The sequence below is a fragment of the Amyelois transitella genome, chromosome 18 (genome assembly GCF_032362555.1).
Source record: "Amyelois transitella isolate CPQ chromosome 18, ilAmyTran1.1, whole genome shotgun sequence".
NCBI classification, from domain to species: Eukaryota; Metazoa; Arthropoda; class Insecta; order Lepidoptera; family Pyralidae; genus Amyelois; species Amyelois transitella.
The window spans coordinates 1,317,413-1,333,680 of record NC_083521.1 but is presented as its reverse complement, the minus strand read 5'-3'; the positions used below and the strand labels follow the sequence as shown (position 1 = coordinate 1,333,680).

General features: G+C 37.2%; 1 protein-coding gene across 4 annotated transcripts in view; it reads left to right on the top strand.

Annotated features, from left to right (window-relative positions):
* The window catches only part of LOC106137864 (homeobox protein homothorax), a 293,141-nt gene that overhangs the window by 125,274 nt on the left and 151,599 nt on the right, over nucleotides 1–16,268 (top strand). For all 4 annotated transcript variants that reach the window (XM_060949363.1, XM_060949361.1, XM_060949362.1 and 1 more), the window contains exon 8: nucleotides 12,600–12,608. In XM_060949363.1, coding sequence (XP_060805346.1) covers nucleotides 12,600–12,608 — 9 coding nt within the window. The remainder of the gene's footprint in view (nucleotides 1–12,599; nucleotides 12,609–16,268) is intronic.

The window sequence follows — 16,268 nt, the reverse complement described above, 5'->3', positions numbered from 1 at the left end:
CAGCTGAGAGTTGTAGGATGGTGGTAACAGTTTTAAAATTTAAAAAGTTACACCCCACTTTATGGGATTATGGTGAGGCTGGTAAATTTGGGGAGTGGAGGAGGCAACTTGAAAGAAACGCCAGTTCCGCGTAGAATTTTTATACGTCATAAGTACCTTCTACGTCTTTATGCCTTATGGGTAAGACACACATTAGTCATTAGTTAAAAAAATTATCCAGGCAAAAAAGCCTTATAACCGTTGCTTTGGCATCTAGTTACCAAACTAAAACTCAATCAAAATTGGTCGAATGATTTGGCCACTGTTGCAGATACACAATGGGAATGTAAATGGTAATTAGATTAGCAAGATCTAGACTGCAGTCAGGTCAAGTCAAGAGTGCCTTAAACCGACGACCCTGTATGAAAAGTTTATAATGTGGATGAGTAATATACAAGGATCGCGGCTACCGTAAGGACTTTACCTTCAGGTAAACTGCAAGGAATGAATTGAAGGAATGATGATCAATACATACATACATATGGTCACGTCTATATCCCTTGGGGTAGACTGAGCCAACAGTCTTGAAAAGACTAAATGGCCACGTTCAGCTATTTGGCCTTATGATAGATTTGAGATTCAAATAGCGACAGGTTGCTAGCCCATCGCCTAAAAAAGAATCCAGAGTTTGTAAGCCTATCCCTTAGTCGCCTTTTACGACATCATGGGAAAAAGATGGAGTGGTCCTATTCTTTTTTGTACTGGTGCCGGGAACCACACGGCACATACATATATAATGTGGATGAGTAATATACAAGGTTCGTGGCTAGCGGAAGGACTTACCCTTCAGGTAAACTGCAAGGAATGAATATCAATTGTTTATGGAATTAGGATGAATTTGGGAAGGCCTAGACGAACGTATCTTGATAAAACTAAGGACGTCCTAAACCGCCGAGCTTGCATGAAGGGAGTTATGAATGTGGATGAAGCGAAGGAAGTATACAGAGATCGTGGCAAATGGAAAGATGTAGTCTCTGCCTACCCCTCCGGGAAAGAGGCGTGATTTTATGTTTGTATGGGTCTACCCTACTCAAGGAGTAGGAAAGTCGTGGCCTTGTCTATGTTTCTTCCTTCTATTTTTAAATACCAAATGCGTATTTCCTAAAAAAAAAACTGCTTTTGAAGTCACCGTCATCATATTTTGTTATTCAAAATATATTCATCGCATAAATAGCTTTATACAATTTATTGCGCACTAAAATATGTAACGATCCGACCGGCCGCTGCCGTACAAATTAATGGCGAATTATATTAAACAATAGAAATTGATAAAGAATTCTTCATTTAGACGATGGGCTAGCAACCTGGCACTATTTGAATCTCAATTCCATTATAAACCCAACTGTACGTGGCCTTTCAGTCTTAATAGTTTATTAGCCTATCCCCTAGTCGCCTTGTACGACATTCATGGAAAACAGATGGAGTGGTTTTATTATTAAGTGGCGGAAACCACACGGCAGAAGCCTGGATCCCGTTGTAGTACCGCAAATGTAATATGCAAAAGACGCAAACAATAGCAAAGTAAGTAAGTAAATGCTTTATTGTGTAGGAAGGCCCAATAATAATAAACTTCAGGATAATATTTAAGTAGGTATACATATTTTTAATTCCTTTTCTTAAACTCTACTACAGAGACTGCCCCTTAAGCCAAACGTTTTCTTCCCCCCTTTTCCGCTAGTCTGCACTACATCGGGCTGCCCTTTCTTAAAAATAACTACTACCATTTTGCCTGAATTTACAGATTCCTACCAAATTATTATTATTGAAAAATAAATATTGCAAGAGATTAAATGACAAATTACCCACCTTACAATTATATTATTATATTATTGGAAGAGATCCCTTCATGGGATAAATCCGCCATTGCAACTGATTTGTTTCTTTTATAACTATGTACTATTTTATTGTGTAAATTTCTATGCAATAAAGATATTACAAACAAACAAACAAACAGTACAATGTACTCCTAAATGATTTTAAAAACGCAACCGGCTAGATCCTCAGCTAACACGCTAACACTTGTTAACTATCCGATACGATTTCGTATTCCGTTGACGGCACACAATTCAATTTGAATATTTCGGAGTGAACACTGAATACTGATACGTCGACAGTTTAGCAAATTGTAGCTCATAGTGTCAGTTTTTATGTTTTATTTATGACGTATGACGATTGTAAATTTAATTTGTGTAGCCCTCGCTAGCGGTTCAGTCTGGATTTAGTTGTCTATGAAAGATGTTATCAGACGAGTAGATTTTATTGGAAATCGGAATGGCGTAAATAACACAGTATTAAAATAAGTTTTCGAAAAAAGATCTAGAGACAATATAGACCTACAGAAAAAGAAACCTATTGTAGAGGTTTTCCATGTATTTCCCGTGGATGTCGTAAAACGCGACTAAGAGATAGGCTTATAAACTTGGGATTCTTCTTTTGGGAGACGGGCTTGCAACCTGTAACTTTATATGAATCTCAATTCTATCAGTATAAACCTAACAGCTGATGGTGGCCTATCAGTATTTTCAAGACTGTTGTCTACCCCGCAAGGGATATAGACTTGATTATATGTATGTATGTAAATGTTTAATTTATTAAAGTTTATCTTTTGTGGGTTGTAACTTAGTAAAATAAATCGGGTTTAAAAGTAAAACTGGAATTGCAGAGACTAGAATAGGTCACAAACAAGCAAAAAAACCACAGACAAAGCAACAGTAAAATCCCCTGCGTTTGATAAATGACAATATATCCCATTAAAGAAAGCAGAATCTCATTAAAGTTCGTACGGCATCGTTCATTCATTCATTCCTCTAGGATGCTATTCCTTTAGTCGTCAGTTAAAATTAATTAACAGTCAAGTTGGTGCGTGGGATGAGTTTTGGCAGCGCAGACAGAGAAAAACTTAAAGTATCGGAAATAGAAGCAGATGAGTGATGACATGATATACCTAATGAATGTCGTGTGAAACTGTCGCTCGTTTTAATTAATGTTTGGATAGAAGACACAAAAGCACATTACAGAAGATCGTTCTTGTGTTGTCTAGATGATAATATTTATGGCTCGAAATTAGTGCTAAATGGTTTTGCCCCAATTTCAATTTTGTAGTTTCATCATTAAAATCTTTGTCCTCTCTTACGTAAGAAATGAAATTAAGAGAAGTTTAAATTTCTTTGATAACATCTTGTGTCTGTTCGAATCGTGTTGATTCAAAACTAGCATGAAGGGTACCTTCTGTTTCTTCATATGTTATGGCATCACCTCCTGACACGCCTGCAAGACGCGCTTATTCTTTTGTAATAGAACTGACACGGATGGACGTTTCTATTTCATTATTTCACATCTTAGAACATGTAAAAATGCTTTGACGTTTACATTCTGATGACTTTTCATGTTTTCGTTTATAAATGACGCGTCTGTCCGACGTCCTGCTCTGTTTAGAGAATTATTAATTTACCTGCCAAAAAAACATAGTTATTTGTAATTTATACACGGGTGTTAATGATCTGAGCATCCGTGGGAAAGGCTAACATCTCGTATTTGTCATACTTATTTAATTTTATAATGAAAACACCCAAGTATTTAGTACTACAGATCTCGAGATCAGCCGGAAATGTGATAAAGCCCACTCCACGTCAAGATTAGATTTTTCTAAATAAATAACCAGGGAGAGTGTTATTTACCAAGGGAACATAGCAGCACAAGAGGTCCCCTGTTCTCGACTCAATAGTGTTTGTTTAAAACCACTTAAAATCTCAATGGGCTCGACAAACACGTAACTACGGTAATCTGTACTAACAATACTTCAAGTCGTAAATAAATTTACCGAGTCGATGATGATGTGACGAGAATTGTTAGGAATTTATACCGTAGGTGTCATTTTACCAAAGATAGCATAGCACTGGGCTTAATGTCAAAGAACATAGTACCTATTTGAAATTGTTGTCATAATATTTTATCACCCAGCTTTACCTATAAGGGTATGAATGGTAAATGCACTTTTGCATTCTTCATTTTGTTCACCTTTTATATTTTTTCTTGGTTAGTTTTCAGTTGTTCAAACAATTGTAATGTTGCAATATCTTGTACATAAACCAACACGAATAGACTGGTCAGTGGCGCCAGAGATGATAGTTTTATCATTTATCAAATATTGTTAAAACATGCTACGAAAATCTGACGCACAACGGCACGACATTCGATTACACATACCAGCGTATCTCACTGAATTTCATCTACTTCTCAAACACTGACCGTAGATTAGATAACGCCGGATGTTGCTTCTGAGATGTCTGCGCCTGCGCATTTAGCTATAGACAACATTTACACAGCGCTACCGACCTGATAAAAGAACTGGATGTTTCCATCGGACAAAATAATCAAGTCGTCTAAATATAGAACATGTTTTTATTCTATCGATTTTTCACACAGATCGTAAACTATCCAACTCTCAACGCTGTTCGTGCATAAAATGACATGTGTCTGTCTGATCACGTTATAATGAGGTTAGAAAAAGGTGCGAACCGATCGCACTTCCTATTATTTATTTGAAAATAATCGTAAATTCGTAGCACCGATAATGTGCTAAATTCGAATTACCAGCCACCAGGCGAGCATAACGTAATTGCTGGTTGCACGCGAAGTGTCTATCAAAATTATTTTCGTATGGGGTCTTTTTTTCTTATGCACCCCTGGCAACAGCGCGTGGGGTGACGTGGGATCCTCTCTCACCTACCGCCGGACACGCAAGCCCCGTCAATATAATAATTGTTTCATTATTCTTCTATTAACTGCACTCATGCGGCAATTTATCTGAGCACGCGGATTTCGCATTCCCATGGTAATGTTTTTAAGATTATCTGCAAATAACTGAAGTGTATTCGCAGACAATAATCGTGGGGGAAAACTAATTTGGAACGCAACAAAATACCGAAAGGACGTAGGTCGTAAAAGGCAAAAAGCAGTAAAGTCTTGGGCCGGCGAACAGCGTCTAAAAGCCGTCGGGGCGTGGTGGAGACGCCCTGTGTTTTAGTCGCGCAGACATGCGATGTTGCGTCTTTATTAACGCTGCACCTACTAACGTCTGATGGGCCCCTGGTTACTATTTGCAAAACAGTTAAACATTTTAACACCGAGTAAGGAAACATTTTGTAAATGCAAAAAAAAATATTTTTACCAAGACTGAATGCCTAACAGTAGTATTCTAAGGCAACTAGTTAATGTATTGAGATCTCAATCATCCAGATTGGTTCTAAATAGATCCGGAGTATTCGGATCATGACCCACATTTTGATTTAAACTAGTGCTGTGTCTAGTTGTCTTTATACCTTTAAGTATCTAGCTAGCTATGTATGTATTTTAGGCATTTATGTATTTTGCGGTGAAAATATTATAAATTTTAGAACGTTAGAACGTTAGAACCAATAAAATTAATGAAAACAATATAAAATCATCGACGATATCTTTTAAGTACAATAAGTACTAGAAATGTAACAGAAGTTACAAGTAAAAAAAAGGTTGACACTAAACAGAAGTACCAGAGCATCACGAGAGTACATGCTGATGTATTAATTAGCTATCAGATCAAAGAGGTCGATCAACAAGCCCCTCACGGTCATGCTTGCTTGGTAATGAAGACTGGCAGTGTTGATGGAGCGTTTGATGATGCCTTATTTTAGAAACTAACCGATGTAAATACGAACTTGTGTATCATTGAGATTTTCAATAACACAACGAGCTATCACTATTTTCCAAATTGAATATCTACTAGGACTTTTCATAGTAGTTAAAGAGAGAGAAGATAAATTGACAATCGGGACAATAATATTGAAGATCTAAAAACCTTTGCTCTGATGCTAATTCCGCCGAAACACTATCAGAAAATGTCTCTAATTACTAACAGAATCCGCTGATTTCCAGATTTATCTTCTTTCCATTTTCCGATCAATTCATCGACGTTATTATCATCATAGCAAGTTCCGATTAGATCCCTTCTGAAAATTAGCCTGTGGTTCATTAAAATCTTAAGCCCTAGGAAAAAAACACTTTAAATTACTCACAACAATTTCACACAACATTCAAAGATCGAAATGAACACCAGACAATTGTAGACAAATGTGGAAAGGTTGTCAGATTTTAAGTGACTTGGTATGATAATTCCAAAATTTACAATCTTCTACACGCATCTATATCTTAGTTCCACGGCTTATCAAACACCACCTCCGTATTACGAATGCCAAACATTTATAGAGAAAACAGATGTTGCCGCGTTTTATCTTTATGAGGTGTAACATCAGGTAATCTGCCAGATATTCTAAGCTAACATTGGTCTATTCCCGGTATAGTCATTAACGGTGACAGAGTAAACTTCGAAAGATTAACTACTGAGAAGGCAACTCTGTGCTAAGACTAAATTTTACTCCATGCTTCGTACGCTTTGAGCGTATACCGTCTTTCACATGTCGATGGGAGTTTTGAGAATTCCTGATGTGATTCTTATTGTCTGTCGTCTGGTTCTCAGTCTTTAAGAATAAGTATATTTCTTTCTGCTAAATTTAGTAAAACGATTAGGGAATAAGAATTTTCACCTAGTGCAACAACCATTTTGAGTTGGGTTTCCTAGTCACGTTCATGGAGGAAAAACTTCGAACAATTTTAGTGTGTTTAAAGTTGTTCGAAGTTCGCATTGTTTGTGATAAATTGTTCTGATTTATAATGTCAGAAAAAATGCATTTTTTCTGCTACCACGAATGTTTTACACCAAAATTGGAGTCGACCATCACCAAATTACCAGAACCCATCAGATAATACTTAACTCATCTATCATTATTTGCGCGTGTTTATTACCCACGGTACATAAACTCTCATACAAATTCATCCATTGAAACAAAAAGCCATTTACATAACGATTCTAGAGATTACTTTATAATAGGACTTTTTCCCACTTAACTCGATTTTTCTAATGCGTTTTCTATCTTTTTTACGAAGCCATTGTTTCGAAGAAGTACTAGGGCGGAAGCATCTAACAGAGTTGTATTTATTATTACAGCGATATCAAAGGACGGTGCAGAGACGCAACGCTGTGGTTCCAAGAACGTTCAGTTTAGAACCTGTTCCTTTGTTCCTTACAAATACATTAGCCGCTACATTGATCTGTTACTTTCAAGGAACTTGAAACTTCAATTAAAATAGACAAAAAAAATGTTACATTGAAATGTCACACAAATGAAGCTAAGTCAGTCACGAAATGTCACAGGAACATTAACCCGTTCAGACAAAAGCAAGTAATGTTTGTTTAGTGCTAAAATTGGTTTCAGTACGAACCATTTCGTGAATTTCATTTAAACCAAATAGTCTGTCAAGATCTATTTCACCTCACAAATACGCGAACGTTTCAAACATGATGATTTATTGATATTAATTAGAGTATCATACTGTAACTATTTAAAATTTGACAAGCAAGGTACTAGGAGAGGAGAAACGGGAAAGCGTTTCACATAAAATTAAATAATAATGAACTAATCGCGGCTGTACAGCGCCCGCCCTACGAACAATGGTCGCGTTAATTTGTGCCCTTTGTCTGTTCGAATAGAAAATTTCATGTTCCCGCCGCCGGTCGAAATGGCGGCATTTTCGTTTTATTGCGAGCGAGTTTTAAATGTAAATCACCGAGCTTTGTATTGAGACGCGTTAACTTTATTTTCTTTGCTGCAATCCATTTCTAAGATATAATGGACAAGGGCTATGCAAAATATTCATTAACTTTGTTTTTTGTTTTTCCCTCACAGATATATGTCAAAAACTATACTGTCAATTTATTCGTAGATAGGGTAGAGCGCTTATAATAAATACAAATTTATGGAATTTGATAATTAAAGTAGTGATGTAAGTACAAACATTATTTTTAACCAAAAAGTACGATACAATCGAAAATTCAAAAAGAATCATTGTTCTATTTTCAAACACCGCACATAGTTCCAGTGAATCGAGAATTTCGGCGTCGTCTTTGATACGGCGTTGAGCAGGTTACAGCATTGCCTGGAACCGCGTGTTTGTTTGTCGGGCTGTAAAACTGTTAGGAATCGTAAACGGTCGTGTGTGGCCAGCCCTTACAACGAAATCTGAACAGATGGGCGGAGATCAAAAGATTCGGAGCGATAAAAAAGGTTGATGTGAATCAAAAGTAACAACTAAGTACTACAAACTGACGTTTTTTGTGACTTGCAATTTTAGTTTCAGCAACAGCTTTTTTATACTTCTCTTTGAGAGTCATGACCTTTTTGACTATACATATATAGCCTTATTCGTAATACCAGCGTCGCGAAATACTTTTATCACAATACACATTAATTTTACCGTCTGTTATTTTCTTTTTCGTTACACTCCACATATCCTCCCTTAACGTAACGCTGAGGGGAAATAACAATCCCATTTTCCAGGTATTTCCCGCACTCCATATTGGTAGGATTTGTTAAGGCCCGTAGCAAGGAATCATTAGGCGCGGAATCCTCGCGGCTACGCGCCGAGGGAACTATTGTCGAATTTTCCGGGATTTACTTCTCATTTTATCCCCTATTTTGGTTGTTAGTTTCCCGAAAAACACGCGAGATTGCCAGCAGAAAAAAATAATGGAAAATTGTTAAGTTACTTCGCGCGTTTTTTTCCAAGGGCATTCGCGTGGGACGAAACGGATTGATGGAGTTGAAATGAACAATTTCCTTAAATAAATCGATAGTAATAACAGAACAATTATAACTCCACTAATACTCCATTATCAAACGTCTGCGGCAGTCGGCGGCCACGCCCGGATCGCGCTGAACGTTATTAACCGGGATTACCGGATCCCTATCCGGATCCTCGGATACGGGGATTTGCTCCGGGATCGGGGGCCAGTGGAAATGATAAAAGATACGTTCGCTTTATACGGGATTGATAAAACGTCTTTTCGTTTTAATGTTTCGTACGCTAGGGGAATCGCATCCCAGGAGAGAGAAAAAAAATAATGAACAACTCTTGTATTCGCGTTTTTGAGTACCAGGCTCGCATGAGCGGTAGAGATGTCACTGGAGAGTGTAGGAGGCCGGGCGAATCCCAAGCGGTATCGGCGCTACAAGCGTTCGCACTTAACCGCGTCACTCGTATCATATCGCGCTGCAGCGCTATCAGTCAGCGTCGCGCGTTGCATTAGCTGTGTCGCCGCGTCAATAAATTATAGCAGGACACCTCCTCGCCTCTGCTATCCTGGTGGGATAAAAGAAAATGCATCGTAACCCCTAATCTGCCGAGTTGTTTTAACGCGAGATTCTAGCTTTGAAATACAGAAAATATAATTTTATTTCAACTGAGCGGCGTCAATCAGTTAAACTTAGGGACTAGTGTTAAGTCGTATATTACATACATACATAAAATCTACTTGCCACATCTTTCGCTTCATCAACTCTGTTATTACCCAAAAACTTGCTCACTTGCGCCAAAACTAGGTGTAATTCAGTTCGTAAAATAAACTTACAGGCAATTTTTGTTAAAGACAATGTTTATGTTAAATGTCAAAGTGAACCTAGGTCACGTAGCGTATTTATAGGTTGTGTGCGTCAGACCGGCAGTGCTGTGCACCGCTATTATTGTATAAGCCGCTTATTAAGACCGACTCCCACTAGCGGCGAGGCACGCAAGCCGGCTGAACGCCGAACACATGGAGTGAGACGACTTTTTATTTATTTAACCATCAGACTTTTCAATACTGTTGGCTTTGTCTACCCCGCAAGGGATATAGACGTGATTATGTGTATGTATGTAATGTTAATCATTTATCTTACAACAATGCGATTATGATTATGTATATACTGACATTTCTTAGAAAAACATAAATGCCTGTCGTTATTTATCCGATACGACGCAGATAGAGTCAATAGTCACATGGTCTAAAACGCCACGTTCAGTCGGAAGGCCCAGTGATGTTGGTAAGAATGAAAAATAGTCACAGGTAGCGACCTGTCCATCGTCTAAACGAAGAAATATAAATTACTAGGGTTTAAAAAATACAGTTGAATATATGGAAACTGAATGAAGTTATATTTCTCAAGGAGAACCTAGTTTAATTACATTAACTTCCTCATGTTTTATTGAACTTGATTCGTACTAAAATTCTCTATTGACTTCTTTCGATGTTCACATTGTAAGCAACTGAAAGTATTCATAAACCCATTAAACGCCAAGAATTCATACCACAGAATGAATTCCACTTAATTAAGCGAGTAAACTTTAAAGCTAATCACTGGCCGTACGAGCCGTTAAATTAAAAAAAAAAACTGTCGGCATGTGAGCCTCCGTGGTTCAAGTAAGTGGAATTGCACGTACAATTCCGAGTAGGACCGCGTCACTACGGGTTGGTCGCGCGACGGAGGGTTATGTGCAACTAATTGACAATTGGAATGTCTGCGGGACTCTTCACCGTTTCTGATAGCCTGGTAGTTTTTGCTATGGTGGTGAAACATTTCCTGTACGTTTGGAAGCTCCTGGTACGTTTTGATGCTGGTTATAAATTATCTCCAGTGACTGAGGGTATTGTCTCTACTTTTACATCAGCAGACTAAGTAAAAAAAAGGTGACCAATTTATGAAAAAAAAGAATCAGCTATAATTAAAAAAATAACGTTAAATAGTGATGTGCAATGACCCATAACCGTGATGATTTCGGTGACATCTGACGTACTTTTAACAACCGCAAAAACACTAACCACCAGTTTGAAGTTAACCGCTCATTCAAACCAGTCGTGCGAAGCCGTCCTCTGCGGAATGTAAATAGAATTAAAACGGGGTACAGCGCACGCTCGCAACACGGCACGGTACTGTTTTTTAAACCTTTCGTTTAATGACTCTAAACTATCTTGGTGAAGCTGGCCGTTTATGTGAAAAAGTGTGTTTTGAATTTAGAATTCTTGCGATTTTTTTTTAGTTATTTTGAAGCCATTGTTATACATGGTTGGGCCCTCATCTGTGGAGCTTGGGACGAGCTTATGACTAGGTTTTACGAGTGGACAAGTCAGGTTTTCCCATATTGTATCATTGTTAGTAGTTATAATTAGATTTAAGTTATGTGACGTCAATAAGGGATACCTTGTATCCAATTTTGAAAATAAATCTATTCTATACTATTCTGTTACTCAATAACGTATCCAGTTGGCACTGGCACTAGGCACTATAAGTGAAAAAAAATCGTGAAATTACAGACATAGACCTTCGTAAAGGAACCATATGTATTATTAAAATACATATACTTCTCTCACCACGGAATCGAAGCCCAGTACAAGCTAGTGATGTAACAATGTCACAATTACTTACCTTCATAAAATTTGGCAATAACTTTAGTCTCTGTAAGGTCACAATTTATCAAGTTCGACCTAGTGTTGTGGCACGTCTCCTGTCAACCTGTCAAATCTTGTCAATCCGAGCTGTCAGTTCATTCGTCATGATAACGATAACCTCTGATAGCTTATCTGTTTGATACGAGATCACAAGGACTTTGTCTTGGAGATTATTTTCAAGTATCAGGTTTTAAGAAGTATCTTTGAAAAATATAACATAAATAAATAAATAATCATGTTTTTACCTTTTACGGGGCGGCAGAGCTAACAGTCTTCGAAAGACTGGAAGGCCACATTCAGTTCTATGATAATAAAATTTGTTACCGCTTCTTCTGCACTGACGCTTTGGAAGCGGCAGTAAACTAAGTTTTAATTAATTTATTTAACGTCAACCAATGTTGTGAAAACAAAAGATATGATAATTATGAAGTGATATTGAAGTGTTCCACATACAAATAAATCACGCTGCTTTCCTGGAGGGGTAGGCAGAGACCACATGTTTCCACTGGCCACGATCCCTGCACATTTCTTTCGCTTCATTCACATTCATAACTCTCTTCATGAAAGCCCGTCGGTTTCGGGTACTCTTGACCAGACCTTTTCTAGAACGTCTCCGATTTGATTTGTTCCATAATAATGAATAAAAGTTTCCAATTTTAATTCCAATTGTTCTGAAAAGTTTAGAATCTGCAATGGAAGAAAAAAAAATATAACATCACAGCAATTATAAATTTTGTTTTTATCATTAACCTCCTAACGTATGTCCCGATTGATTCTTCCCTGAAAGAAGTCAGGGCGGGCACCTATGACCAGGATTAAGAAGTGAAGACGGCATGCATGAAGTAATACATACATACATATAATCACGTCTATATCCCTTGCGGGGTAGACAGAGCCACACCGTCTTGAAAATACTGATAGGCCATGATCAGCTGTTTGGCTTACTGATAGAATTGAGATTCATATAAAGTGACAGGTTGCAAGCCCATCGCCTAAAAGAAGAATCCGAAGTTTAAAAGCCTTTCCCTCGAAGTAATGGAATGGCTCTATTCCGTATTGATGTGAACCTCACAAATAGCTTGTTTATGTTTTTGCATTCTTTTTTTAAAGTAATTTTCAGTTTCTGTCTTCAATAGTTGTTGTATAAGAATATTTTTATGTTTTAAAATGAGTGTCACTAAAATCGTTTTCTCTTTTGTTACAGATGCGATGGGTGAGTACGTGTATAGGCTGCAGCGTCCACGGTTCAAAACTGAAGGAAACCACATAAATCAATGCGACCGTAAAAGCATCATGTTAACAAAAATTCCAATCTTCATAAAACTCGAAAATAATTACGGTCCCCGGTTTTTCAACTAAAATAAGTCAATCGCCAACACTAGAAGTCGGGATCGACTCAGCTCATAAACTTTGATTAGGTCATTAAAGCATGCTAATTTATTAGCGTTCCAATGGCTCTCATTTGTTGTAAACACTGTAATATAAACCTTATGACGGAAAACTCAAGGTGCAAGATTCTATGGCGTAAAATGTGTGATTTACGACCATTTCTTTAACCAATATTTGCGAGTAATCGAAAATCACCTTTAAAAACATTACGATGCATAACTGATGGACGCGGATATTGTAGGCATTTATTATTGAAAAGTTGTACGTATTAAAGCCTATTGTGTATTATAGAACGAACATTGCATAAATGTTTGTACCATATCTCATAATAATTTTGTAAATAAAAAAATTAAAAAAAACATGATGTTTCGAAATTTAATTTCGATAGGAAATTGAATTTAAAAATTTACGCATCGGCTCTGTTTATAAATAGGTATTGCAGTGACTCTAAATTCAAAATCATTCAAATATTTACAGTTCATTAGTTCATTTCATCCCAGCACTGGCTGAAATTAAAAAGTTATTTGTCGCACATGTATGCAATATTCTCTTATCAATTTATTTTTTGACATTTCCATTCCAATTTCAAAAATCAAGCGTCGCTATTTGAAAAATCAGTGTCCGTTCCGAACGTAGCATTAATTTGGCGCGAAATCCCGAGTAAAATAAATTAAATTCAAACAATATCAATTCGACACGAGAACACACTCAACCGTTTTCATTTTGCTATTTATCATAAAATACGGGCGGCGTTCAAATTGAACATTTCTGTCTCCGTCTGTCTGCTTCAGATAGAAGGAGAGGTGTGGATTTTTTGTTACAAATCGTGTTATCGTGTTGTCTGTCCGTGTGTTGATTTGTTCGGTATCGGCCACGATATTAATTACCTGTGGAATAAGCTTTGTTTCTTGCTGAATGATTGTGATCTGCATATTTCTCATTATGGCAACACGGTTCCGTAGCTTATTAATTTAGTTGATTTATAGCTTCGCCTCACGCCGCGATTTCCCAAAGTGACCAGCGGAACAACAGTAGAATAAATGCGATATAATCTTAGAATTTCTTAGACATCTCGGTTGGAATTTTGCGAGAAGATAAGCGGAAAGGCGGCTGACTTACGATATTATATTTGAAAATACATAAATACTTGATACATTCAAGACCCAGGTCGATCAGAAATAGTTGTTTTTCATTATGACTTATTGAATCCGGAACCTGTGGTTCAAAGGAACTCCACCAGTATGCCAAACTAATTGACTGACTGACATTAATTAGCACATAGCAAAAACCTCTAGGTCTAGAGTTTTGAAACTTAGCATTAAAGATTCCTTGTTTGTAGCCTAGGAGTGCACTGATAGAGGATTTTACCGAAATTTCCGTGGCAAAAGAAACTGACTAGATTATATGTGAGCTTACCCTAGTACAAAATAAAATTACAATTCGTGTACTGAACCCCAAATTTGATTAATGGTTATACACTAAACTGGTAGGTCCTCACGAATTGTATTCTGTAAGTACCTACAAGGTTGTTAATTATAGATACATCGTTATCGATTGTTCGAATACATAGTGTGGTGATATGTAGTGGTCAAAATATGATAGATAGATAGATAAAAACGTTTATTCAGTTGCTACAGACACAAAATACAGAAATAAACATAACATTATAAAAAAAACCGTGTAAGTGCCGTGTGGTTCCCGGCACCAATACAAAAAAAATAGGACCACTCCATCTCTTTCCCATGGATGTCGTAAAAGCCGACTAAGGGGTAGGCTTATAAACTTGGGATTCTTCTTTTAGGCGATGTGCTAGCAACCTATCACTATTTGAATTTCAATTCTATAATTTAGCCAAACAGCTGAATGTGGCCTATCAGTCTTTTCAAGACCCTTGTCTACTCCGCTAGGGATATAGACGTGATTAAATGTATGTATGTAATATTTACATGCAAGGTTCTTCAGCCATCTTAGATTAGACACCGGAAGTAACGCATTAGTTACTTATGAGCGCAATACAAATGCAATGCACCAATCAGACGGGCCGTCTCTCCTCATGACAGCTCGCATCAAAATATAATGAGACTAATTTGTAGCAACGCTATCATGAATCCAATTATACTTAATTAGGTGTCTACTTTTTGCTATATTTTGCAGGCATCACGCAACTGCGTCCAACTGCATACGACACGCATCGTGCAGTGATTACGTATTGATAAGGAGGTATGATGAGCTTGACTGATAATGTCGTAGTATGAAAATGATATCGTAATGGACGTCGGCGGTCGAAATGTTATTGAATAAAAAAGTGAGACGCAAAAAGTAGCTGTGTGATTCCCGGCACAAATATTGAAAAGGATAGGTACACTCTATCTCTTTCCCATGGATGTCATAAAGGCGACTAAGGGATAGGCTTATAAATTGGGATTGGGATTCTTCATTTAGGCGATGGGCTAGCAACCTGTCAGTATTTGAATCTCAATTCTATCATTAAGCCAAACAGATGAACGTGGCTTTTCAGTTTTTTTTTTGTGACTAGACTCTGTCCACTCCTTAAAGGATAAAGGCGTAAATTTTTATTTACTTTATATTTTTTATTGTCTACATAGGTGGTTACTGAAATACTGGATTCCACCACCAGAAATTCAAATGTCCACAAGGCGGTAACAATTTGCTTTGCTATTCACTTTTACAAAACAACGAGTGAACAAATGTAGATCGAGTTTGTTCAATGTTCTGTGTCCTTCCAGCCAGTAACACTGTAAAAGAGTGTAGGACTAAGATCTATTTATATCTTTTTCTATCTTTTTACTTGAGTAGCGTAACTACACCTTTATACACGAATCTATGCTTAATATTTAAGTGATGTGACGTCTTATACCTTGTATCCAATTTTGAAAATAAATCTTTTCTATTCTATGCGGGACAGCATAGGCCCGAAGTCGTCTAGCACAGACACGTCACGTCATTAGTAAAACAGTAGTTCTATTAACCTTTTTTCTGCTTCTGTCTGCCATCAGATATCCACAACCTTTGCAGGGGAACCTAACCGTATTGAGTTGATCATGGTTACACATCCAGTTGCCTGAATGTGCACGATTACTCACGATGTTTTCTCGCCCTGTAACAACATCGGTCTGTGTTAAAACTAATGTAAATATTCATTGGTAAGCCATCCATTTGAGGCCGGGGTAGGATTTGAACTTATGCCTTTACCGATTGGCACTAGTGCCTTACTGCTTCGATAACCAATGCTTCTCAGTTTTATTAACAGACAAAGCGTATGCGATTTTTCTCAAAAAGAAATAGAGCGCCGACTTAAATAGGGCTTAAAAATAGCTCTAATTTTAAAAAAAATTATAGATTTAAAACAATTTTTTAAGAACTAATGTGTTAGTTAATCAGAGATACACAATGTAAGTCTACAACAACTATAAACCTTAAACTAAAACGATACATATTTTTTAAGATTGTAAAAAAATTCTTA